Raw genomic sequence first — 25706 nt, 5'->3', positions numbered from 1 at the left:
ATTGTGACAGCTTTGCAGACGAAGAAAATGTAAATGTATACGAAATTATACTTATCGAATGGAAAGAGGTGCACATCAATTCCAAGAACATATTATTCCTCTTTAACATTATTAACATTATTTACTTAGATTGAACATTTCTCATTGACAGTTTTATATGTATTTGCAGTAGTAAAACCATGCATTTGGCTAAACTTTGAGCATTTACAGAAAAATATCCAAGTGCTCCAAGCCGAGAGGCAGACCAAATCGCGTATCCAAGCGCGAGACCAATCCAAGCCGTAAGCCGTGCAAATCTCACCCAAGTTGTCAATTTCACAGACAACACATTTCAATCAAACTTCGTCGTGCCATAAATAAGCCGCCAAGTGGACAGATCCAAAAACCTGGTCCACTCCAGTCTTTTAAGTCTCCCTCGCTTAAATTACACATTGTACTTGCGGTGGGCTATATATGTTTATATATATATATGTGTGTACAGGCTGAGCACGCCTAACGTTCACATTTTTCCACATGAAATTATGAAGTTTCCATGGCAATTAATACGCATGCGCAGAGTTGCGAGCTCCAGCGGGTCCGAATCCCAGCCGCAAATCCCAAACTGCCATTCCAGGCGGGTGTTGTCGTCCGTCTCCAAGCGGCTCGCATGTCAATTTGATGGCAATTAACTTGGCTTCGCTCCGGCTTTTGTTTTAATAATAAATTTAATGAGCTGCCAAAAATGGTTGCAAATTTACGTGGCAATTAGCGCTCTAAATGACGGCGACACTTGGCCAAGAGATCGTGTCTGGGCGGAAAGCTGCGACTCCAAATGTGCAATGTGTGTCCGTCTGCTCCATTTTGCTAATGAGCGCTGCGATTTTTCTCGTATCTTTGGGGCTTGGCTATGAGGTGGTGCTGGGTACTCAGTGGTTTTCTGTGTGGATTGTGGTGCGATGGCATTTGGAGGGTGTGGTTACTTAGTTTTTCGGCGGTGGGTCCGTGGCTGCAAGGTGACTATGTTGGTGGTGGCATGGGTTGGTCATCCACGTGGCTAGCAATCTGCTGGTTAAATTTTAATATGAGCGTATAAGAATAGATAAAAGCATTATAAATTCACAAAAACAAAACAAAAAATTTGGTAAAACTAACGAGCAGGCATCGATGCTAAAAATAAATAGTGCAACTACAAATACTAAAAGAAATATTGCAACTATAGATACTAAATATAAATATTGCAACTATAGATACTAAAAATAAATATTGCATAATTTGCATAGCCAATAACAGATACTAAACATATATACTTACATATTAACTACAACATGTTACACCCAATTCAATAAAAAACACTTAAGGATATTTAAAAAAAATATCATTTGTTTGAAAACGCCTTTACAAATTGTGGGCTTTTATAACAAAGATGTGGCAGCGCTGAAAGCAAACTTCAAAACGCGAAGATATTTTCATCTATATTTCCGACATCTGGGGATGGTATCCGTACAGCTCGTACAGCTCTCTCTTGGATAGAGTGCGCTCCATGTGCCCGGGCTCCAGTTGAAAGTGTCGAGGCAGGATCTTCCACTGCCACATGTTGAAGTAATTGTACTCTCCTGACTCCTGGAATCCGATAAACAAATAGTTGGGATTGTCCGTCTGCCGTATTACCCAGATGCGCTCAAACTTGTGATAGCGCCAGCCACGTTCCGCCAGTTCCGCCGCCGCGAGCATCTGCATCATGTCGCCAGTGTATGTGTAGAAAAATAAAAAAAGAAGCTCCTCCTGCATTTCCTCGGTTTTGGGCTCCTGTAGGTTTAACTGTGCAGTAATGAGGAAATTCAATGGCAAATTGTAGCTCATCTCGTGTGGACTCAAACTGCCTCCTGGAAGTGGACCGGAAAAGATCGACTCCGCGGCATCATTCACATTGTGCGAGACACTGTTCCCGAATAGAAGCGGATTCTGTTGGATCGATCCCAGTTTCTTGGCCAGGCCCAACAACCCGAAGGATCCCTCAACAGCGGCGCCTGGAGCTTTCGGCTGCACATGCCACATCCTTTCATAAATGGGTGAGCCCAGCTCGAAGTTGACGCCACCCAGTGGCATACCAGTGTTGTTGGTAGTTAGGCGTGCAAAGAGTTTGGAATTCTCGAAGCCAGGTGGCGGATGGATTCTGTTAGGTACTTGGGTAGCCCTCTGGTGGGTCGCATTTACGGCCCTCTGCATGACGCCTTCTTGCAGGAATTGCTTGTTAAATATTAGGCTCACATTTAAACTGGACGGATTGCTCAGATATCCGTACAACTGGGGCAGGAACTCCAGCTCCCGCGGTTGCTCCGAAACATGGTTTCGCTGATGGAACACCTCGATGCCGCTGGTGCTGACATTCCGATCAATGAGCATCACCGCATCTCGATATTTGACCAATTCGACGTGCTCGCTTTCGCTAAACATGGCGGTCCAGTCCTCGGGTATCCCAGAGCTCGGAGTGGATGGTAATGCCGCAGAGGTGGCTCCTGGCAGAGCGGGAAAGTCCTCGCGAAAGATGCTGAACTCCGGCACAAGTGGAGGGGGCGGTGGATGGGACGGTAGCGACTCCTTCTTGGGCTTATTCTTCACCACATCCACGTACAAGATGGGATATCCGTTCGGGGTCTGCAAAGACTCGGGCGATGATAATGGCGATTGGTAGGGTGGCGGTGGCGGCGGACTTGGAGAGTTCTCCCTCTCCTGCTGCTCATCCACTGTCTTGGAATAATGACGTTTCATATCGCAATTAGGATTTCTATTAGACTCACAGCTTATTCTGTAATTTACAGGAATTTCGAGCACAAAATACGCGTGACAGAGATTTCTTTATTTTGCAGTACTAGGGCTCGCCAAAATGACATTTGAAAGAGCGCTAATCAACACTGGTTTCCGATAGAATATTCGATATAAAGGTCGTAGTCGAATATGTAAAGTGCGCGAAATTACTAAAAGTTTGGAGTTAATTAGTAGTCGAATATGTAAAGTTTTGAGTTCAAAAATGTGGTAATGGGTTTTCTTATACCAGATTTGAATTGTCTAAAAACAATGCTAAACATCCTTAAATACTAAAATCTGTAACCGATTAAGCAATACAATATTATGTAGTACGAGTGTGCAGAAATACGTAAGTCGTTTTTCAGCAGAGAGGCGCAAATCACAACAAACCTGAAATATTGGGTTTAATAATAAATTAACTTCTCGCATTGTGTGGGTGCCACGGAAATTGCCACAAAGCAATTTCAAAGTTATGGTCATAAATTCAAAAAATTCACCTGCGCAGCTGCCAAAGAAAAATGAATAAAATTGTGCATGGAAGAATAAGAATGAGACGGACCTATAAAAATTCACCTATAAAAAACGAAATAAAAAACTGGCGGGGAGTATAACCCATTAACTTAAACTGACACCATACTAACATAAATCTCGTACCTTGGCCAAGCAAAAATCTCTGGGAATTGACAAAAGGAAAGGACAGTTGAACGCGGAGAGGAGCAAAGGTGGCCATAAGAAGGCGGTGGAAAAAGATCTTGGCTAATAGTCCAAGTGCTCCTGCCCACTAAATGTTGAGGAGCGCGTTGGTCATTTGCCTGCCGCAAATCAACGAACTTGTCCAGCTTCCACAAGAGTCACAACACTCTTGGCATCAGGTGCACGGCTCCCACTGCTCCATGCCCAGGCTACCCAAATTAAGCACAAATAATATAAAATACAATAACGTAGAATCGCAACCGCTGGCAAAGAAAAATGATACACATAATCGCTGGATGGCCAAGTGCAGAATGCCCAGATAAAAAAGAACTAGAACCGTAGCTTGAAATACCCTATCATTAGCTACTGAGCTTTGGGCTGCCTATTTTATATAAGACGAACTTGCTGCTTTGATGATTGGATGCGAGGTATGAAGCTGATCCCAAGTAACCATTAAATACCGCACTCCTGATTCAGCACCCTTTGGAAATACCCCTCAAGAGAGTATAGCAATGCATCCAGATCCCAGGAGCGCGACTAACGAAGCCAGCGAAGCCATCACGAACTGCGGGCAGAAGCTGCTCCGGCCACATAAAGCACAATAAATCATACTCATGTTGCCGGGTACAGCGAAAAGCGACAAAAGCTGCCTGCTCCGCTCCACGGATCGCAGCCATACTGGCCTGGCCACGATCGGCTGGCACTTGGCCCACAGATGGGTCAGGGCAATTGCGAGGCCATTATATCGCCATTGCCAGGGCCACAGCCATGGCAAGTGGAGTCTCTAGGCCACTGAGGTGTCAACTGGAGGCGATCCTAAATTGGATTTTGGACTTCGTTTGATTGCAAAATGCTCATTTGTTGTATTTTCAGAATGGTTTTCTCCCGCACTTGGCGTAAGCTAAGATTTCTAGTTTACTTAGCCATTTACTCATTTCAAGGTGATGGCACACTGAAAACTAAAACTAGAACTAGGCTTCAACCAAAAATTAACTATTCAGGTATTCAGTTATATATACAAAGATTTGTTGCATGCTTGGACTTTGCGTAACCCTAAACTGAATCGTTTTTCATGGAACTACTAATGAAATTGTAAGCTTACATATGGTAGGAGTATAAACTATTCTTTCGCAGAGTGTGCGAAACGGCACCGGGGATCGGGATCTGTTGGCTTGGCCATCAAGGCGTGCATTATGGAAATTAGCATCGGCTTAAGAGACGCCCCATTCGCCGGCTCAAATGACCCAACTTCAAGCTGCACCGGGTGCGTGCCGCCATCTCGGCTAATGACCAGCGGGAGCAGCACTTGTAGTTGCATCTAAGACATCAGTGAGCACCGAAAGAAGCTCTGGAGGCAGTCGTCCCACAGTCCGGCGAGTTTTACGAGCTCATTGGAACTGCTGGCCTGGGCACGGGAAGAGCCGAAACATGTGTACATATTCCTCACCTCAGTGGGCTTAGTGGCAGGCGGCGGGCCATTAGCCAAAGCGCTCACCATAATGGCCATATGTTTATGAGGTTCTTGCCAGTCTTTCAAAATTATTCATAATAGGCGTACATCACTCTTGTGACTTAGTCCGCCTCTGTGGGCGTTCATTTTGTCAAGTTTTTCATATTTACAACACCGAGTGCATAGACTAAACTTTCAAAGTTGCTGTTACCCTGTTTGGAACATGTTTAATCCTACATTAAACTGTAAAATGTATAACTTAAGCTGTTGCAGCTACAAAAAATAAAAGAAATACATTATTTTTTAAATAATGAATGCTGCACACTTCTGTAGAGGATACAACTTTCCTGGCTGCAAGACGCAGAAAAAAACATTTCAAGCCTCAGGACATTTATTAGGAATTCAACTGAAGGTATAAAAATTAATTACCTTGAAATATTTAAATGTAAATACCACTCACTATTTACTTTGGTAATTAGGGGAGCCTGTGCTGAGGTCCCGAGCTGCATTTACGATCCAGCAGCCATGGGCAAACAAATTATGAGCCATCATAAACATTGGCATCACAGACATCGGTTCGCCAACAATTGGCATTCGCAATCAGAGCAGCCGGAGCAACTGCAGCACGCACTGCCGGCAAGTGAATGGCAGGCGGCAGTAGCCACGACAGGTTGACTCCAGGTTGACTCCAGTTGGACTCCAGTTGGACTTCAGGTGGACTCCAGGTGGAGAGCTGGACTAAGTGTAAGCCAACGTAGGTGGCACACACATCGGACCGCAGAGTTGGTGTGCCTGGCGGGGATCGGGGACAGTCACTAACTGGCCAAGTGTCAAACTTGCCAAATTGAAAACGAACTTACGATGCAATCGCCGATTTGTTTATGCTGCCGTTTTGAACCGAACGCAATTATATTTATTTACTCTTTTTTTCCCCCTTTTTTTTAGTTTTGTATACTTCCTTGGCTGTAGTTTTTTGAATTTAATGAAATATTACGCGCACGTGTCAGCGAAGCGATAAAATTTATTTACGCAGCATTGCGGGTCAAGTGAAAGCACATTTTTCTGCAGGCCTTCGGACCTTCAAATTGAATTTACGCTGGGATTTCGGGCGAGTGGCGAATTAAAAATCGAAACCGAAATCGAAATGTAAACCTGACTTAAAAATGGGCGTAGGGCAGTCGCATTGACACGCGGCCATATTTTAAATGTCAACAGGCTGGAGAGGATCGGATCGGATGGGATGGTATGGATGGTATATTCCGATTCCGATACAGATACAGATACCCATTCGGATCGGAACCCAAGGATGGGGCAATCCGCCTTGTCCCTGCCCATGCGCATCAGAAATTCAATAAAATACCATTAAATTACAAAATGAAGACAATTCATTTTTCTTGTTTTTCCTTATTTTCGATTCTTCTCGATGCGATTGCATTTTGTTTCTTAAAGTAGGAGCATTTACTGTCGCTTTGCGGCTATAAGCAATAAAGTATTAAAATCCTTTTGGCTTATAAATGTTGAAAGCGACATTTATCGTAATATTTTACGAAATCAGTGAATTTTCGGTGAACGTTGCAAGTTGTGCATTGCAGTTGCTCAGTTGCTCAGTTGCCCCTGGAAAATTGACTTGCTGGGTATTCCAGGTTCTATTGTGCGGCCATAAAACTGGAATGATGGATGTTAGCTGGCCTGTTGTTGAATCCGCAATTGAGGCTTAATTTATCTTGATGTACTTGCTTCGCAGTGGGTTGACAAGGTCAAAGATTATGGTTTCGATTTGCTGGTGATGTATGCTCATTGTTCATGCTGAATGACCCGAATCGCTTTGTATAGAGACATTGTTTTTCAAGATTTTATTTCGGTGACTAATTTTTCTGTTGATAACTGAGCATGGGCTTTTAATTGTAAAATGTTGAAAACATATATTTTACAGGGCATCCCAAAGCAATTGCGCTGAATCCACCGAGCAAGGATCATAATTTCGGCCATAATCGAATACCAGCTGAGGAAAAAGGGCAAAGGGAAAGGTACAGATCGGATCGGATCGGGCCAAGAGTAATGGCCAAGGGTTGGCCAGGGCAACGCCCATCACATACTACCGAATCGAATCCGGCGCGATTTTTCTTATTGCCTTCAACTTTGCACTGCCAAAAATACACATAAACATACCATGGCCCAGAAAAATAAAAACACAACAAAAAATCCCAAAAAAAAAACAAGACAGAAAACGAAAATACAGCAAGCAAGGCGCACTTTCAATTAATCAAGGAAATTAATTAAGCCCCATGGATGGATGGTGGTGCAAACTGCGGTTCAGTGACCAGCCAGCGGGCAGCACGCCTGCCCGATTGCAACATAATTTTCATTTGGCTCAGCGTGCGTTTTCATCGTCGCGGTTATCATTTGGACATTTGGACCGCGACTGGGATTCGGAGTCGGAGTCGGATTCGTACTCGCATTCGCATTCGGATTCGGATTCAGATTCGGATTGGAGCAGCGTTGAGCTTCAGCCTGGTCAATTAGCACGCATGTTGCTCGACGGGCGCTGGCGGGCGGGCGATAATTAAACGCAGGTCGCTGAGGTTCGCTTGCCAGTCCGCTGGTGACAATTGGCCACGATTTATGCGCGGCTTATGCCCGATTGCGCAACGTTTTATTCCAAATAAATTTTCGCGCCTAATCGCGCACCACCAATGGCTGCGTGCTGCGCTCCGTCGGCCGCCTGGGTTAATGGGTAATCGGAGTGGTCCACTAAACCTCCGAGTGGTAGTAGCTCAGCACGATGACGACGTCCGCAGTTACAACTGTGGGCGATTGGTTGGTGGAGAGTGGAGGCTTGGAGGTAATCACTTACAGGCAATCAAGAAGAACGCGTAGGACATCAAAATGTAGTCGGTTACACCGAGGGAGGCAATGAGCATGTGGCTGTTCATTTCGATTATCAGGCCACAAAGACAAGTCACCAGGTGGACCGGAAGCAGGTGCGGATTATCCTGAAACAAAGGACTGCGCTCAGATAAACAGAAAGTATTTCGATAAAATGTTTTTATTCAATAGTTAATTATATGATTCCATTCACTTCTGACACATAATGCTGATTCTATTATGGCAGTTCGATCTTACCCGATAAAGTGCAGTCAACAGAACCAATTCGGAAAGGATATTCCAAACGGTGGAAATCATCGCGAGGAGTATTATATCACCGCAATAGTGATTCTCAGTATATATAGCCGCTATTGCATCTAATAAATCCATGGTAAGACCTGCATACGCAATTGTAAAGGCGCCAGTTCTCAGACTAAAACAATAGCAAAACTTCTTGATTATTGGCATCCTGCGATTAGAGGGGCACTTTCTCAGCGAGTGAATCTTAGTCACATACGTGACAATTCTAACGTCCTTTCGAAGAATTCTCTTCCGAGCTCCATTTCTATGCCCAGGTATCCGAGGACCCGAGGACCGAGGAACTCCTTAGAATTCCACTAATTCCGGATCACCACTTTCCTAAGTGTCTTGTGTGCATTTAAATTTTGTTTATTTTACAAAAAATATGACATTTTAAAAGGTGCTTACTTAAACTAATGGGCCGTGGAAAAGTTCATTTAAAGAAATTGGCTATAAAACTTGCAAAATGCTGGCGTTTGGAGGGAATCTGGGTATAACACTCAACTTAATCGTGTTTATTTCCTTCTGCCTTCTGCAAACTTGCAAATACGAAAAAAAAAAAGTACACAATCCTCTGATCTGATATAGAAACCTGGATAGGCTTCATTTCCTTTCCACTCAAAAATTAAGGGTGTCATTATCATATTTTGTATATTCAGATACATTTCCACATACTTTCTTGCACCCAGATTGTTTCAAAATTAAAAGTAAAATTGTAATATAGTAAGATGGGGTCAATGGGATCCTCCCGTAAGAAGCGGATTGTGCCGCTTTCAAATGATTTATTGAGGGACATTATGGCCCACGGGAATGAGTATCAAACACCAGCCGGAAACTATGAAGAGGTAGAGCAAGTGGGTGATACCAGAGCAGCTGGTCGATCTGGGGCAACCAGTTTCCCCCAATCCCTGCCACAGGATGCGAGCCGACGCACTGGTGGATTTGCCGATGGACCCATTGCGGGTAACCCTCCCGTTGTGTTGGCCTTCCTTCCCAGATCGAAATCAAAGAAATCTAAGGGGAAACCGATTGTTAACAACGAAAAGGAGGTTAAGGAATCATTGGTTGAGCTTTGGGTCAGGGATCCCGCCAAAAGAGTGGCCCAAAAGGTTATCCGATCCTTAGCCCCGGATAAAGTCAGCTTGGAAAAGGTGACACCCAGTGTGGTTTTGTCCAGAATTGAGGCACGCTTGGACTCCTTGGAAAATGAAGTGCACGAATTGCAGAAGATGTTGCCTATCCCCGTCAGTCCCGATCAGCATAAGACGGCTATGAGGGGCGGAGCACATGGCTTAAATCGCTCGCAATCCACTCTATTGCTGGGCCCAAGGTCGACCTGTGACCTGAGACGCATCAATTCCTCCAGCGGATTGTATCTGCGAAGTAAGCAGTCGCTGGAAGAGCGCAATAGCAACAGGCATCTGTACTGCGACATGCAGATGCATCTGGTCAATATGATAGTCGTGCCCAAATCAAGAACCTCGCTTTTTCTCAACCAGCAAAAGGAATTGAACTCCCAACTGGGTGGACACCTGGGCAATTGGCGGCATCAGTATTCGGATGAGGATTGGATGCGGGATATGGAGGCGGCCGACTTCCTCAATGGCAACTCCAAGAATGTGCGTCGTCAGTGAAAGTAAAAGATTTCTTGGCTTGCCTCCCAAACAAAGATTGAGAAATTGTGCCTGTCATGTGATGGGGGGATCGGGGCTTGGAATTTTTCGGGAAAAGCTTTTAGCTGGGACATCTGTCTGCGGTTAGGGCTAAAACAAAAGCCATGTTTTGCTGCGGCACAGTTTTTCTATGCCAATGCCTCGGGCGTTTTTAATGTGTAAGCTTTCTTCTTTGGCATCTGCCTGAAAGGGTTAAGCGGCTAAGATCCCATTTCTATTTCAATGAAATGGAATAATACAAGTTCCACTTACGTAGATAATGTTTTCTCCCAAACTAAATTTATTTTTACTTGTTACCTTCTTATAATGTCATAGCACTAAGCCGCTGAATTTTCCCTTAGTGTTGAATGCAACTTTTACCCAGCTTTGACAGCAATTTCCCTGACATTGCATGTCGATCAGGCGAAAATCCTGCATTCTCCCTCTGCCAACATTTGCCAATTTGGGCTTGAAAGTAATGATTTTTATTACTGCAGCGGCAGCACTGAAAACTGCCCCATCTGGAGTCACTTCGTCATGTTCGTGGTGCAGCGATAACCGCGGGCTCTTTGCATTTTGGCCAAATATTAGCACACAATTCGATTTTGCATGCCAGCCTTCTTTTTTCGCGGAGGGGCAGGTGAAGCAGGTGCGGGGAAAGCAGTCAATTTTCACGAGTGCAAGTGGCGAGTTTTCCATGACACTCCATGATCTCTCCAATGTCCACCGGCAGCTGTGCGCTATTCGCTTTCACCTGTTGGCCTGAGTTATGTAAAAATCCACTGTCAAATTAATGGTGATTTATATATGCGGTTTAATGGGCACTTGGCATGGGATGCGGGCACTCCGTTTACGGTGATCATGAGCACAGTGTGAATGTGCTCAGTAGATTGGCCTTAAACTGTTGCTGTGGGTGAATTATTTTGAATACGCCGCGAAAGGAGGCCATAATGCTCAGTACATCATTTTAGAATGAGTTGCCATAGATGGGAATATAAAAATATTTCCATGGGTGAAGAGTAAGAAATGCGCATACCAGAAAGTTTTTATGGCTAAAAAGTGTTTTTCTTTCAATTGCAAACTACACGTTGCACTGGTAAAACGCAGGTAAATTGCATACAAATATTCAGGAAATTTGCAAAAACTTTAATTTTCAATAATTTCTTGCAATGCAAGGACGGGCTCGCACTGAACAACACCCGACAAGTGGTGCCGCTTAATCCGTCGTTTAGTTGGACATCCGCGGAATGTTAAACCCATGCACTTAGCGATAATCCAAGTCAAACAAAATGCCTACAAGTGGTCGGGGCTCCCACTGCCGCACCATGTCGGGGGCAATTACTTGGACCTGGACTGTCCAGGAGTGACTGATGATGGGATCCAGACACCGTCGCAGGCGTCGCGACAAAATGCCACCGCACTCAAACTCAAATCCAAGACACTTCTCGCCAGTGGTGACAATAAAAGTGCAATGCAATTTGCGAGTGCGTCTCTAATTGAGCCCACTCTGGAGACAATTGTAGGATATATCATACACAGCGAGAAATTTTCGGTAGAGCGCGATCGCAGTGTACGTCTTCCTACGAGGAAGGTATCTACTTTTTGAGTGACTGATCCCGTCGAAAATAAGAGGGGTATATTTTTTATTTAAGTTTATAAAAAACAGTAGTTAAAAACCTATGTAGTTAAAAATTCAGTCGTCCAGCTGCATAAGTCAATGTAAATCAGCAGACGTTTTTAGAAAGGAGCTCGAGTTGTCAGTCTTTGATTTAGTCAACCCAAGGCTCTGAAGGCTCCGCAGTTTTCTCGCCTGCCAGGTGACAATCAGCTGTTATATTTTAACACGAAATTATTTCTTTAATTTTGCACACACATGAGCGGAAAAGCGTGAAGGAAAATAGAAGGGGCAGGAGCAGTTGAACCTAGTGCGATTGGAATTTCATTTAGAAAGTTGCACTGGTGGGGTTTAATTTGCATTTGCCAACTCTGAGCGACATTTGGCCAGGGGGCGGAGGTGCAGGAGGCACTGTAACCGAAGCCCAGACAGGCGACATTCTTCTCCATTCACTTTTCTTGGCCCAAACAAAAAGCCGTTTAGCCACAATTGGGTCATTTAATAATACTCGCAATAATACTCGTAAAGAGGGGGAACTCCACCGCATCGCACCGCTCACGATTTCCTATTCTAATTCTGTCAATCATCTCACGCTGCAGTTGATCTTGTGCTCTATTTGATCTTGATTTTGATCTTTAACTTGTCTTGACGCATATTTGATTTTGCCACACCCACCCGCCGCGTCTCCCCGCATTTTCTACGCCTTTTCTTTCCAGCGAAATGCTTTCTACTCCGCACTGATTGTCTTTGTCTCGGCTGAAACGCTTGGCTTTAATGGTTTTTGATTGATTATCGCGTGCCATGGGTGCTCCGATCTCTGTGGGTGCTCCACAGGCCCTCTCCGACTCCGACTCCGGCTCCATCTCCATCTCCATCTAAAGATTCAGCTCCAGGTGGTGTCGCTTGGCCCACGATCGAATCTCTTCTTTGTTGGCTTTCATTTGAAATCTGCTTAATTAGCCCAATATGTGTGCCTGGCTTGTTGACTCCCTGCACGTGCTGTGATCTCCTCCTGCTCCGCCTCCATCCATTCTCCAAATATGCCATGCCATACAATGTGATGTCAGTTCCTGGTACAGAAAACCACTTGGGCAGCCATGAGTGGGCACATCGAATCGATTGTTGAAGTTCAAAGTTGAAACTTGTTGTACAAGGTGGAGCAGATGGGGTAAGCTACGTGACGCATGACTCATTTGTGGTTCAAGGAAAATTGCTTTCAAGTAAGTTGTTGTTCTGATTATCTATATTCCTAGCAATCTTGAAAAATTTAAACACTAATTGGCTTGTATACAGCCTATTAAGTAAAAAGTGCTTATTTCCAAATCAATTAAACTAAGTTAACAAACCAAAGCAAAAGGTTAAATACAGATGACAATGGTAAACTTATGTGCAATTTACTGGAATAACTAATCCGAATTAATTTTCCATTTAAGCCGTAGCTTATCTATGTGCGATATTACTTACCTGCCTGCCAAACTTTCCACTCATTATGAATACAAGTTGACCATTTTGAACCGCAGTTCCTCGATGACTGCATCTCAATCGCGGCCATCAAATGACTCTGACTTTCCCGACTCGGGAAATCTCCCATCTCATCACAATAATGTCCTAGTCGGTGAAATCAAATATCGGAGATGGTGCTGTCGCCATGTTACTCAACCAGATGGCTTGGGCCGATGAGGATATATATTGGGGGTTACCCAACCACCAACTACATATGTCAACACCATGAACTTGAAACCCACTGAAGACCCAGTGGGCCTGAAGCTAAGGAGCAAGAGCTCAAGCCAAAGTTGCAGTTTCCTCTAAAAGCATTTTGTATTCTAATTAGATTGTCAGTGGCACGACAACAACCTCATTTTGGCTCACAAAATGCCTTTTCACATTTGCATTAGCGCCAACGTGAGGAGAGAAGACAAAAATCTACATAAACTTAGGACAGTTGGTCGGGAGTGCACTGCGAAAAATATGCAGACTACCATAGATTCTAACTCTCTTTGTTTAAAAAGAGCTATTTTTTTAATGTTTAATAAAAGGTTTTTGGTCCTTGAAGCTTAAAGTTAACCATTTTGTAAAATGTTCTTAATGAATGGGAAACTCCATTTTCAAATGCACTTTAAAGTTAAGCCGACAATACACCGGTGTACTAATAAATCAAATTTGTAAATATAATATTATTGGCAATACTTTTATTAAAATAGTTTGTTTACTTTCTTAGGTCCTAACTTCATGTGACCATTTCTATGATAAAGATATGCTAAAATATTTTAATTTGTGGTAAATGCAGTAATATCTTCCCAAACTTTGTTGATTCTAAAGGTTGCTAAAATATCTTTAGTATACCTTACTGGTTTTTTTGGCAGTGCAGTGGAGTAGGAGTCTGCAGTTTGAAGTTCATTAACATGCACAGGTTAATTACCGTTGTTGTTGGCCGCTCGAGGAAATGAGCCATTAGAGGAGGGGATTTGCAGCGACGTTGCAGCGCCGCAGTAGCCGAAAGCCGGCGATAAAACTGGCTAAAAGCATACATAAAAAGACACATGTTAAGTGTGTGTATGGCTGGGCTTTATTTTCAGCGGCGGGGAAGGACTGTGACAAATGCTTGAGCTCCAGCAGGAGGACGTGGCCGTGGCCACTGCGCTTTGCTGCCCAACATGCAAAATGTTGCACTGATAAGAGACACAAAGCCAAGGAGTCATCCCGTTTGCCGTTTGTCGTTCGCTGCCTGCAGTTGGCCAACTGCAGCGGTAAATGAGCATCCCGGGCACGATCATTAAAACAAAAGCGGTAGCCGAGCAGCCATCACTGACAAGCCATGGCCAAGAGCAATGGCCAACAAAAAAGCCTTGCAGCTCTCATCGCGTTTTCGACTCTCGGATACCTGGTGTTCTGAAATCGGGAACGTATTTTCAAATTTAAATCGGAACTGATTTGACTTTTCATTCCCCTAACAAAAGATGTATATCCAAAAAGTATGCAAAGATATTTGTCATTCCAATTTCGGCCCTGTTATTGCGGAACTCTACATCACATTAACAAAGGGGTATGCGTTTTATTAAAAGCTTTACTTTCACGAAACACAACTTGTTTGTATCGGATACATTAAAAAAAGAAACATGCTATCTATTAATTATTATGAATGCACTCACTTGAATAACCTGCCACCCATTCATCTGCATTATTAAAGGGTATCCCAAATAAATGCAACCGTAGCACAGCAGGCAGCTACCATGTTTCTGCCTTCTGGTGTTGGATTGCCTTAAACGATCCGCGTGAATAACTAATTTCAATGGAGTCTGCGCCAGTGCCGCCGCTAGCTCCTCAACATTTATCACCCACCATCGGCGCAGAAGCTCCAGGACTGGGCCAGAAGCCATAGCCCGGCTCCAGGAGCCCTAATCCCAGAAGACAATGGGACAGTTCATTTATTTTTTTCTCGCTCCTCGACCACTTTTTGCCCGCCTGCCCGCACAGACAATAAAAAGTTAGTGCCGCACTGCGTAGGACATGCTAAAAACGCACCCAGCCAGGGGATTGGTCTTAATGAGCAGAAACGGGAGCAGCAAAAAGTCTAGACAAGCTTCCTGAAAACCAGCTTGATCTTACAGAAAATAGCAATGAGCTACACAAGTTTTGAAAGCTGGGCATCAGCCAAGTTTTTGGTGATAATCATCTCTTTGTGTAATCTACTTGGACTTGCTTCTACTTACTAAGTCTTTGAAGTGGTATTACTTTAAAAAGCAACTATATGTGTTTAAGAAACATCTTTATTTTAGGAATTCAATGCAATAAATACGTTGTTTCTAATTAAATACAAGCAATAAGGCACATTTTTGGATTGCATTATTCCTGCCTAAAACTATTTAAATATACACAAAAAACAAAAGCTTACGAGTTAAGCCAATAAGTTGGTACTTTCAATGCAGTATAAATGGATGCTCAACTATAAAGATACAAAGATGGTGCTCTTCTTGTTGGTACTTTCAATCCATAATATATGGATTCTCAATCTTAAAGATCCAAACCAGTGGGTCTGGTGAAGTAGATGGTGCTCTTCTTGTCCGCCGTTAGAGCCACCAAAATATTCTCAACCTCACACTCCGAGTTGTAGAGATAGGCCTCGGTGAACTTGGTGTTGGCATGACCATACTTCGTATATTGATGCGGAGCCTGGTTGACGGTGACCAGTTCGAAGGCCTCCCTGCAGGTGTCCTTATCGCGATAGTTCTCGTTGTAGTATCCGAATGGTATGAGGTTAGTTAGCTGCTCGTGCGGCGTGATGATCTCGCCAATCAAATGACGCGTCACCTGGTTGCTGGTCACACTGTCGAGATTCTCCTGCGGCTCCGAGATATAACCCCTGAAGGTAGAACCCTCGATCTGTACGTCCAGGAAGTATATGGCATTGCTGATCAGCGGGAACGTGCTGTTGGAGCACTTATAGCCGACGCCCTCGCCGCCGAAGGTCTCGCAGGCGAAATCATCGCCCGGAAATGCATCCAGTGCATCCCAAACGGAGAACAGAATCGTAAACTTGGAGCTCTTGTCGTAGTTTTGTATGCCAATGTATCCACTTGATTCGTCAGTGTAGAACTGCATAAAGTTATAGACGCCATCGTTGCGCGGATTCGGGCTGGTCATCCACTGGAAAATGCTCCGAATTCCAATGAATCCTTTGTCCTGATACTGGACAATGGCCCTCGCGTTGCCCAGAACATCATTGAATCGAGGTGAGCCGGCTGCAAATTGCTCCTGCCGAAGGACACCCATGAACTTGGCCATGTTTTCCTCCGCTTCCTCGCGAGTAGGATGTTTTGCCAGGACTACAGCCAGGCAGTAAGCCAAAACTAGGAGAACTAAGGAATATTTTCTATACGCAGCCATTGTGAACTTCGATTGACTTGTGACTATTTGCAGCTCGGCCAGCCCTCTTTATATATGAGATCAATTGAGTGTTTGTTCTCTAAATGATAAGCAGTATCATTCGAAATTTCGAATTGCGAAAGGCTCTTTGAACGATAAGAACACACTCCAATGGGCTTAATCCAGAGGCAATCACTATACGTAAGACACAAATCAATGTTACAAAACTCATACATTTTGTGTAACTTCTCATTCTTTCCGTATATTTATTATTTTATGTATTTCATTTCTAACTTAAAAAACCTTCTAGGTATTAAATTTGCTGCCAGTAACTACTGTAATTGATATTTAATGCAAATACGCAATCTTGCTATTTGAGTGCCCTTATAAACAGCCAACTAAACTGATAAGACCCTATTCAATTGGCAGATAATAATCAATGCAGTTAGCAAAGAAGGTCTTAGGTCTTTTGCGCTGATAGTTATGAAAGCTTTAGTTCTAGCACTTAAATTGATATTAACCTGCGAATAGCTGGGCCAACAGAATTCCACCCAGATCAGGGTCCATAACCCGAAGTCAAGAGCAAAGCTACAGAGTTCAAGTCATAACTCAGCGCCCCGTCCGATCCTCCGGTCCTCCTCCCGATCCCGATCCCCATCCGGAATCTTCATTCTCGGCATCAGCAGTCAGAGAACGTAGCACTAAATCAAGCCCACATGGAGTTCAGGCCATGCGACCAGCATCAGTTGTGCTTCCCTCGCTTTTTGACAGTTTTGCGCACAGTAGCAGTTGCAGTTGAAGTTGCAGTTGAAGTTGCAGTTGAAGCTGCAGTTGAAGCTGCAGTTGAAGTGGAAGTGGAAGTGCCAGACCCTAGGCCAGGGAACAGTAGCCGAGTGCAACTCAACTGCGAGAAATTCCATGGCAGTTAGAAGTCTTCTAGATATACAAAAAGGAACTATACCTAAACCTAATTGGACTGCCAAATTTGGAACCATAGCTAAGCTTAGTTTAGTTTTTAGCTAATGAGAAAAGCGAAGCTGCCTCATAACTATTACCAGCATTTATTAACCAAATGTATTCAGACTGATTCTAAGCAAGTGAATGATATACCCAAATGGATGGACACAATACCCTTGGGCTTTTCTTTCGGCGCAGCGCAGAAACCATAGTCATCCGCCGCCACCGTCATCATCATCATCATAATTTTGACTGTGGCATGATAAACGCAAGCTGGCCCAGCAAAAGAAGGCGCAGGCCGAACATGTGTTGCCTGTCGAAGATTCAGGCGGCGGAACGCGACCCACAGTTTTGGCCTGGTCTACGAGTGGCTGAATGGCTGAATGGTTCGATGCTTGAATGGCTGCTCTTTTTGCCCGCTGAAACTGGCACAAAACCTTTCGGTGGCTCACATAAATTTTAAATATACGCCAGAGATGCGCCAGCGAGTTGGAGCCACCTTATTTGGGCAGCGGCCAATGCAGTTTTTACACATTTTTATTGACCCGAGGGAGGCCCGAGCAGCCAGTGGGCCAGTGGCCAGTGGCCAGTGGCTCATTAGTGGATTCGGGGGCACATCGGGGCGTATGAGTAATGCCCAGCAATTTGCACGCCTTGAAAGGATTAATTCGTTAACAATTTTTCGCCGCTGTAATATGCAAGACAAAACCAATAAATCTATTAATTAAGCCGACATTTGTTTAGCATCTGTTGCGATTTCCTTTTTCCACTGCACAATTTGATAAATATGCCCAGTTCGAGTCGAGAGTCTTGTCTCGGTTTCCGAGTGCATTTGCTGAAATTTAAGACAGTGGGTGGTCCGGATTGGAAACGCTTTTTCGGCTGAATGAATCAACTCAGAGTTCAGTGGTGCAGAGTGAAAAAATAAGCTTATATAATAATATAAGCTTAAAAATAAATTAGATTTATAGTTTGAAGAATACAATAGGTTTGAATATTATTTTTCTATTATGTTAATGTATTTATTATTGAATTATGCCATGCTCATAACATATTTGTGTATCTTACAGTACTTCCACTGTGCTGGGCACAATAAAGCAATTGCCGACAAGAAACAACCGACTTGGCAAACTTCTGGTGGCCGCGTGGTGTGTATAAATTTGCCAAATTAAAAAGCCCCAGCGACGGCGGACTCAGGATGGTTTTTCCATGAGGGGCAGCTGGGAGCTGGAAGCTGGGCGCTGGGTGGTGGCTTCGAGATCGAGAGTTGTGAGCCGAGAGTTGTGAGCCAGCCACCCACCGCCGCCCCCAGATGACGCAACAGGAGGCCCGTTGGAGGCGTCTATAAATAAACCAACCGCCAGAGTAAATCAAAACAAGGCACGAACATGTGGCGCTTGCAGTTTTCCAGCCAGGATCAAGTGGGCCGACTTGGATTGGGTGCTCGGGTGTGGTCGCCGCTGTGATATGTGCTCAGAATTGGATCGGATTTGGTGGATTTGTCATCCCCATCTGGGTCTGGGTCCATAAATTCGTTACGCATTTTTGCTAACCAAACCGGGCTCCAGTTCGGCTTACACAATGTGGCCATAATGTTTCCAATCCGGCTTTTGATCTGGCCCGTTGTCAACATCTTATTCCCATCCTGACATGATTGATTTTTCATGTACCCTGCGATGTGGAAGCCTCTTTGAGATCAGTTGGGTACTTTCTAAAAAAATATTTCACTCAAGCAATCGCGATGATCACTGCAAGAAATATGCATTTTCTTTTCAACAGCTTCTAAACATTACCCAGTACAAATTATATTTAGTATTAACAATGTGAAATTGTATATAGCGGTGTTATAGTTTATTTTCCTCTGTACGAAAAATTTCAAATATTTGTTTGTGAAATCTGGGCCCAACAGTGCTTTTAGCCATATTTGGTAAAACAAAAAAGAAGGAAACCATATGCATTCACACCTCCCACACTTGAGCAGTAACCATTACATCAAAATCAAATTCTGGTGGCAGTAAAGGTGGCTTAAATCGTTTGTAATTGAAATTTATTGTGCCGCAAGTGTTGCACAAATTATTTTGTTTGATATGGTCGAGGGATCCGATCCCAATAGCACATCGAAGATCCAAGAGTGTTTTGCCGCCTTGGGCAAGAATCGTCGCTTAGTGGAGCAATCAATCGACTATATATGGCCGGGAACTGGGGAAATCACTTAGCCAAGACGATTTCATTTGGCTTTATGGCCGACCAAAATCGGCCATGTGAGAAAACTGTGCGGAAAACTGAGGCAGCTGGAGAGAAGAATTGGGCTGGGAAAAAGTTATTAATATGGGTCGATTGCCCCGGGGCACCCAGCTCCAGAGTCTTCTGGCCGCGGAGTTGGCTTCCAATTTTGGTAGCTTGATTTGTCACGATGCTTTTTTCCTAGTTTCCTTGCGGTTCGTTTTTTTTTTGTTTGTTTTCTTTTTTTTTTGTCCTGTTTTGTTGCAACCGGGAGAAGACAAACAAATTGGTCTGTAGTTGAAAATTGACAAGAATTTCGTGACTTTGTCACCTCTTTTTCCCTTTTTTTCGATTTTTTTGTCTTTTTGTCCACAGCCATCGAGGAGATCTTACAACGCCCTCGAAGGCAGCAGGAGCTTTCTTTCCTTGTGGCCGCCGCTCGTTAAGTGGCAGGCAGCGCGTGCGCATTAAAGTCGCTCCACCGGCTTCAAGTTGCAAGTTCCCCCCTCGGCTGCAGACCCTGTGAAGCTCTACCCCTTGGGAAAAAGCCAGAGCCCCCGCCCCTGGAAATCACTTCATCATCGGACATCGGGCCATTCTAAAGTCAAAGCTGCGCGACTGAAAAACTTTTGTCAGATTTATTTCTCGGTTTCGTTGGTGTTTCTTTTCACTGCTGCTGGCCTTGTTGATTTGGCCAACTTGAATCGGGCTTACTATTCCGTTAATACGTATGGATTTACCATCGAAAGGGAGCTGAAAAATCGCATTTGTTTAAATATTGTTTTCATTTCCGAACATAACAAACAACACATTTCTTGTGCACAAAAAAAGGAATTTTATTTTCTGAATTTTCCCTGTAAGAGCATGAAGTCTTCCGCCATCGAGGCAATAATTTCATTTCGCTTATTGTGCTTTTTTTTTTTGTTTATTTCTTTCCTCGGTTCGTTTGTTTTTTGTGTGTTGGCTCTACCTGTAACCTTTTGCACTTGGTACCCTTTTTTCAATTTAATGAATTTTTTCCGTCGTTTTCTTTTCCTGCACTCAGTGACAGCTACAAGAGGCTGGCGAAGGCGGTGCGCAGATACTTGGGCACAACTGCAGATGCATGTCGCCTTCAGAGCCCCCAGTTTCCCTTCATTTTGGGTGTTATCAATTGGTCATCGAGGGGGAGTTGGGCGGGGATGAGTCCCATGACCAGGGGGACCACAACTCCACAACAGCTCCGGCAACGCCCTCAATACTCGCGTCCATCCGAAATATACATTTGTTCTGTCCCTCAGCGGCGGCCCATTCAATTGTTGTGCTTATGGCCAAGTTTACAGCATTTTGGCCAGACTGCCAAATTGAGAAGAGAAGCGTATGCAAAGTTGGTGTCTGTTTGCTCAGTGACACCACCTCCAGCAATGCGAATATAAATGCACTTGAGAATTGAAGCCACCCCTCTCGGCTTTATTATGGTTACGTTTATAGTTAACTATAAATACATGTAAAGTTCATATAAACACGTATTTTAGTGCAAATATGAAGCACAATAAAAGATTTTCTCAGTGTGTCTGCCAAGTAGGCCAAAACCAGCACCGCCTTCCTCCCACCGCGGACAATATGAGTTGACATTAGGGAGAACATGGCCAGGAGGAGCAGCAACTGGCGACTCGCATCCCATGGATCCATGGACTACATGCACCCATGGACCCATCGACATCGACGCCATCGCCCTAGTCTGACCCCATTGTACCTTGTTGGTTATTGTGGCTGTTTTTGCCATGTTGCACTTCTGTTGCTGGCCAATTTGCCGCAATTGCATTTCCCAGTTGGAAACTGCAGCTCCGACTCCAAGTGTGCCACTTTGCCGGACGAGATCATGTCGAGGCCAAAGGCAAAGTGGGTGAAAACCCAGTAAAATGGCAAAAATAAGTCAATATTTGTGCTCGCAAATATGATCGAACTGGGTCAGGTGATGCAATCTGTTGGGCTGCTACAAGGTACGACTAATGCTTTTTAGCCAAGTGGGCCACACGTGATGCGGCAGCAAATTGTTGGTTATTCCTTGAATCAGTTGGAAAGGCTTTTTGTTAGGAATTCTCTCCTTTTATAAGAAAAAAATATGTAATATGTATAATACTAATGAAAAATTACGAAATTCCTTTAAGATCTTAAAGCGTCGTTTTGCAGATTTTATATCTCGCACGCGTCTCCAGGCTCCTCCTGCCCCAATATTATTAGTGGGTAAAAGCCACTCCGCCTTTGAGCAAACAACAATCAATAAGGCAGGCTGCCACGCCCACTTTACGGAGCGCGTACGCGAATGTGAATGCGAATGCGAATGTGAATATGAATATGTGTCTGCCACAAATTTGCCCCTGCCAATAATTCAATTAGGGTGCAAGAGGGGCCAGCAGCCGAAGATTCAGGCAGGCAAACATTTATTTCACAATTGGCGCACATTAATCAAAGGTGCCCGTTCTCGGGGTGGAGCTAAGTGCCACAACAAGTACCTAGTGCCCCAGCAAAGAAGCTCCTTCGGGTTGGCTGCAATTAAAAGTAGATTAATAATTCGCCTCTTGCCTCGCTGCCTCGATTCGAGTTGGAGGCGCAACAGCAGCTCAGGTGTAGACATCGTTGTCCATGTCGTTGTCATCCTCACTTTCCTGCACTTCCGAGGCAATTTCGAGCAGATCTAGGGACGTGGCAGCGACTCGAATTACCTACCCACTGGTAATGTGGGGGACCGGGACTAGCCCACTTTAATTGCACATTTCATACTTGTTAATTTTTCAATTTCCCTGCCCACCGACTGCGACGTTGAGCGGTTGACCACTTGCCAAATGTCGAATGCTGGATGTTGGATGCTGGATGTTGGATACTGGATGTTGGATGCCGATGTTGAATGCGAATGTTGAATGTCCGGTGCCGCGTACTGGATGCTGAACGTTCGTTTGTCATCGAGCCGGGTGGACTCAAGACTCAAGACTTGGGATCCGATGGAGCCCATGGACCACACAGATGCCGCTCCAACCGAGCTGCGCTGCACCAGGGGAAACTTGGATTACTAAATATAATGAAATACAATGGTAAATTAAGAGAACAGTATTTGGAATCTAAGATGCCAAGGCTTTAAAGCAAAAATTAAGTAAATACAAAAAAATCATCAGCTATTATATATAGTTTTTATTCCCGATCAAATACCAAGTTGTTATAATGGATAAGCTTACAGATTTTTCAATCTGCCCCTGATTTTTGAATAATGTATATATTCTCGTATGCCATGTAGTTTTATTTGCAGTGCATCTGCTCCCGTGGCGGCTGCTGCTCCCAATCGATACAGGTGGACATGCGACTGACCCACCTCGACGCTCAGCGGGCGGTGCAGCTGCTGCAACTGTGGGGGCGCCAGTCCTAGCCCCACCCACCACGCCCCTATCTCCCTGCCCCCCTCCCTCCCCCCTGCCACCACTACCCTGCCCGCACGCTTCTGTGAAACGCTTTTCACTGCATTTCGACCAAATTAATTGCCAGCGATTAAATTTCAAATTTTCCATGCAAGCCCAGAGCAACTCAACCCATAGCCCGGCAATCCCATTCGCTTCCGTGCGGCAAGTTTTGCGTGAGCCAACTCCACTTGCCCCCCACTTGCCCCCACTTGCCATCCCCCCTTCGCCCAAGCATCGCAGTTATAAAGTGAAAATCATTAGTTTTCATTTGTGGCGTTTAGGGCGTGTGCCTCGGCCCGTGGATCTGGATCGGCATCGTGCAGCTATTTTGCATTGCAAATTAACGAAAATGCGGCGGACACACTAAAAGTGCAATTTTCACTTGCGCGACCAAGTAACATTTTCCTGGGCAGCGTTTTGGCAGTTGCATGTCAACTCCGTTGGCCATATCCTGTGGAGTTTTGGCCTTTTGGATCGGCTAAAAAAGAGCAACAAAGATCGGCGCAAAATGGGAGGCGGAATCGGGACGGTAATTAAAGCCGCTAGAGAGGCACCTATGACAGAACTTCCAACGTGGGCGTTGTGGATATGAGCGGTTCGAAATGACTTGGTAAAAGCCAATGGAAAGGTAGCAATGGGGCTGGGAAATTCACAAGCAATAGCATTCACAGTATAAGTTGTTTATGGTCTGGTTTATTTGTGTATCTTATAGCACTACATTGGAATATAATAGTTAAACTTACTATGAACACAATAAAAATCGTTCCTTTATGATGGAAAAAATTAATGTCAACGTTAATGTACCCGTTACTAGTAGAGTTTTAATTATTTTTGTAATTTTTCTGATGTATGATGCAGAAATTCAAAAAATTCAAAAAAGTGTCCCAGGGCTGAAGTTCTAAGCTCCAAAACGCAACTTATCTTAATCCGATTTTAATGTTGCATACTTCTAAATGTTTCTGGCGCAATTATCTAAAAATCTGCATTCAAATTTAGAAATAAATTTTTTCAACATTTTTTTTGTAATTTTTCTGATGTACGTGTATGTATGATGTTACAGATATTCAAAAAAATGTGCCAAGGCTGAAGTCCTAAACTCCATAACTCAACTTATATTAATCGGATTCTAATGTGGCATACCTCTAAATGTTTCTGGCGCAATTCTCTAAAAATCTGCATTCAAATTTAAAAATTTATTTTTTTTAATTTTTTTTGTACTTTTTCTGATGTATGAATGTATGATGTTTTAGAAATTCAAGAAAATGTCCCAAGGCTGAAGTCCTACACTCCATAACTCAACTCATATTAATCGGATTCTAATGTGGCATACCTCTAAATGTTTCTGGCGCAATTCTCTACAAATCTGCATTCAAATTTAGAAATTTATTTTTTTTTTAATTTTTTTGTAATTTTTCTGATGTATGAATGCATGATGTTTTAGAAATTCAAGAAAATGTCCCAAGGCTGAAGTTCTATACTCCATAACTCCACTAATCTTAATCGGATTTTGAAGTGGCATACCTTTAAATGTTTCTAGCGCAATTCTCTAAAAATCTGCATTCAAATTTAGAAATTTATTTTTTTTAATTTTTTTTGTAATTTTTCTGATGTATGAATGTATGATGTTTTAGAAATTCAAAAAAATGTCCCAAGGCTGAAGTCCTAAACTCCATAACTCAACTCATCTTAATCGGATTTTGAAGTGGCATACCTCTAAATGTTTCTAGCGCAATTCTCTACAAATCTGCATTCAAATTTAGAAATTTATTTTTTTTTAAATTTTTTTGTAATTTTTCTGATGTATTAATGTATGATGTTTTAGAAATTCAAGAAAATGTCCCAAGGCTGAAGTTCTATACTCCATAACTCCACTAATCTTAATCGGATTTTGAAGTGGCATACCTCTAAATGTTTCTGACGCAATTCTCTAAAAAATTGCATTCAAATTTAGAAATTTATTTTTTTTTAATTTTTTTTTTAATTTTTCTGATGTATAACTTTGTAGAAATTCAAAAAAATTTAAAAATGTCCCAAATCTGAAGTTCTAAGCTTCATAACTCAACTAATCTTAATCGGATTTTGAAGTGGCATACCTATAAATGTTTCTAGCGCAATTCTCTAAAAATCTGCATTCAAATTTAGAAATTTATTTTTTATAATTTTTTTGTAATTTTTCTGATGTATGAATGTATGATGTTTTAGAACTTCAAGAAAATGTCCCAAGGCTGAAGTCCTAAACTCCATAACTCAACTCATCTTAATCGGATTTTGAAGTGGCATACCTCTAAATGTTTCTAGCGCAATTCTCTACAAATCTGCATTCAAATTTAGAAATTAATTTTTTTTTAATTTTTTTTCTAATTTTTCTGTATGTATGATGTTTTAGAAATTCAAGAAAATGTCCCAAGGCTGAAGCTCTATACTCCATAACTCCACTAATCTTAATCGGATTTTGAAGTGGCATACCTCTAAATGTTTCTGACGCAATCCTCTAAAAAGTTGCATTCAAATTTAGAAATTTATTTTTTTGTAATTTTTTTGTAATTTTTCTGATGTATAACTTTGTAGAAATTCAAAAAAATTTAAAAATGTCCCAAATCTGAAGTTCTATACTCCATAACTCCACTTATCTTAATCGGATTTTGATGTGGCATACCTCTAAACGTTTCTGGCGCAATTCTCTACAAATCTGCATTCAAATTTAAAAAATTATTTTTTTTAATTTTTGTTGTAATTTTTCTGATGTATGAATGTATGATGTTTTAGAAATTCAAGAAAATGTCCCAAGGCTGAAGTTCTATACTCCATAACTCCACTAATCTTAATCGGATTTTGAAGTGGCATACCTCTAAATGTTTCTGACGCAATTCTCT

The 25706-nt window shown here is 43.0% G+C and overlaps 4 protein-coding genes across 4 annotated transcripts; 1 reads left to right on the top strand and 3 right to left on the bottom strand.

Annotated features, from left to right (window-relative positions):
• Positions 1-1375: 1375 nt before the first annotated feature.
• LOC6541332 (probable NOT transcription complex subunit VIP2) lies at positions 1376-2748 on the bottom strand. The gene has a single exon (XM_001968923.3). It carries the CDS (start codon positions 2746-2748, stop codon positions 1450-1452), a length of 1299 nt encoding a protein of 432 aa, XP_001968959.1. The 3' UTR covers positions 1376-1449.
• A 4414-nt stretch (positions 2749-7162) lies between these two features.
• LOC6542705 lies at positions 7163-8469 on the bottom strand. Its single transcript, XM_026979004.1, has 3 exons — positions 8051-8469; positions 7782-7920; positions 7163-7731 (listed from the first exon to the last, which is right to left on the bottom strand). The coding sequence occupies exons 1-3, from the start codon at positions 8258-8260 to the stop codon at positions 7679-7681; spliced, it is 402 nt and encodes a 133-aa protein (XP_026834805.1). The 5' UTR covers positions 8261-8469; the 3' UTR covers positions 7163-7678.
• A 253-nt stretch (positions 8470-8722) lies between these two features.
• LOC6543087 lies at positions 8723-9761 on the top strand. Its single transcript, XM_026978978.1, has one exon. The coding sequence runs from the start codon at positions 8821-8823 to the stop codon at positions 9724-9726; it is 906 nt and encodes a 301-aa protein (XP_026834779.1). The 5' UTR covers positions 8723-8820; the 3' UTR covers positions 9727-9761.
• A 5355-nt stretch (positions 9762-15116) lies between these two features.
• LOC6541275 lies at positions 15117-16248 on the bottom strand. Its single transcript, XM_001968920.3, has one exon. The coding sequence runs from the start codon at positions 16241-16243 to the stop codon at positions 15371-15373; it is 873 nt and encodes a 290-aa protein (XP_001968956.1). The 5' UTR covers positions 16244-16248; the 3' UTR covers positions 15117-15370.
• Positions 16249-25706: the final 9458 nt, after the last annotated feature.

The sequence above is a fragment of the Drosophila erecta genome, unplaced genomic scaffold, assembly GCF_003286155.1.
Source record: "Drosophila erecta strain 14021-0224.00,06,07 unplaced genomic scaffold, DereRS2 tig00000055-arrow-pilon, whole genome shotgun sequence".
NCBI lineage: Eukaryota > Metazoa > Arthropoda > Insecta > Diptera > Drosophilidae > Drosophila > Drosophila erecta.
This window is presented reverse-complemented; position numbering and strand designations above follow the sequence as displayed.

Coding starts and splice junctions, on each gene's coding strand:
- LOC6541332 (XM_001968923.3), bottom strand. CDS start 2,748: ATGAAACGTCATTATTCCAAGACAGTGGATGAGCAGCAGGAGAGGGAG.
- LOC6542705 (XM_026979004.1), bottom strand. CDS start 8,260: ATGCCAATAATCAAGAAGTTTTGCTATTGTTTTAGTCTGAGAACTGGC. Junction 7,921..8,050: donor TGTTGACTGCACTTTATCGG/GTAAGATCGAAC, acceptor CCTTTGTTTCAG/GATAATCCGCACCTGCTTCC. Junction 7,732..7,781: donor CGCGTTCTTCTTGATTGCCT/GTAAGTGATTAC, acceptor AATCGCCCACAG/TTGTAACTGCGGACGTCGTC.
- LOC6543087 (XM_026978978.1), top strand. CDS start 8,821: ATGGGGTCAATGGGATCCTCCCGTAAGAAGCGGATTGTGCCGCTTTCA.
- LOC6541275 (XM_001968920.3), bottom strand. CDS start 16,243: ATGGCTGCGTATAGAAAATATTCCTTAGTTCTCCTAGTTTTGGCTTAC.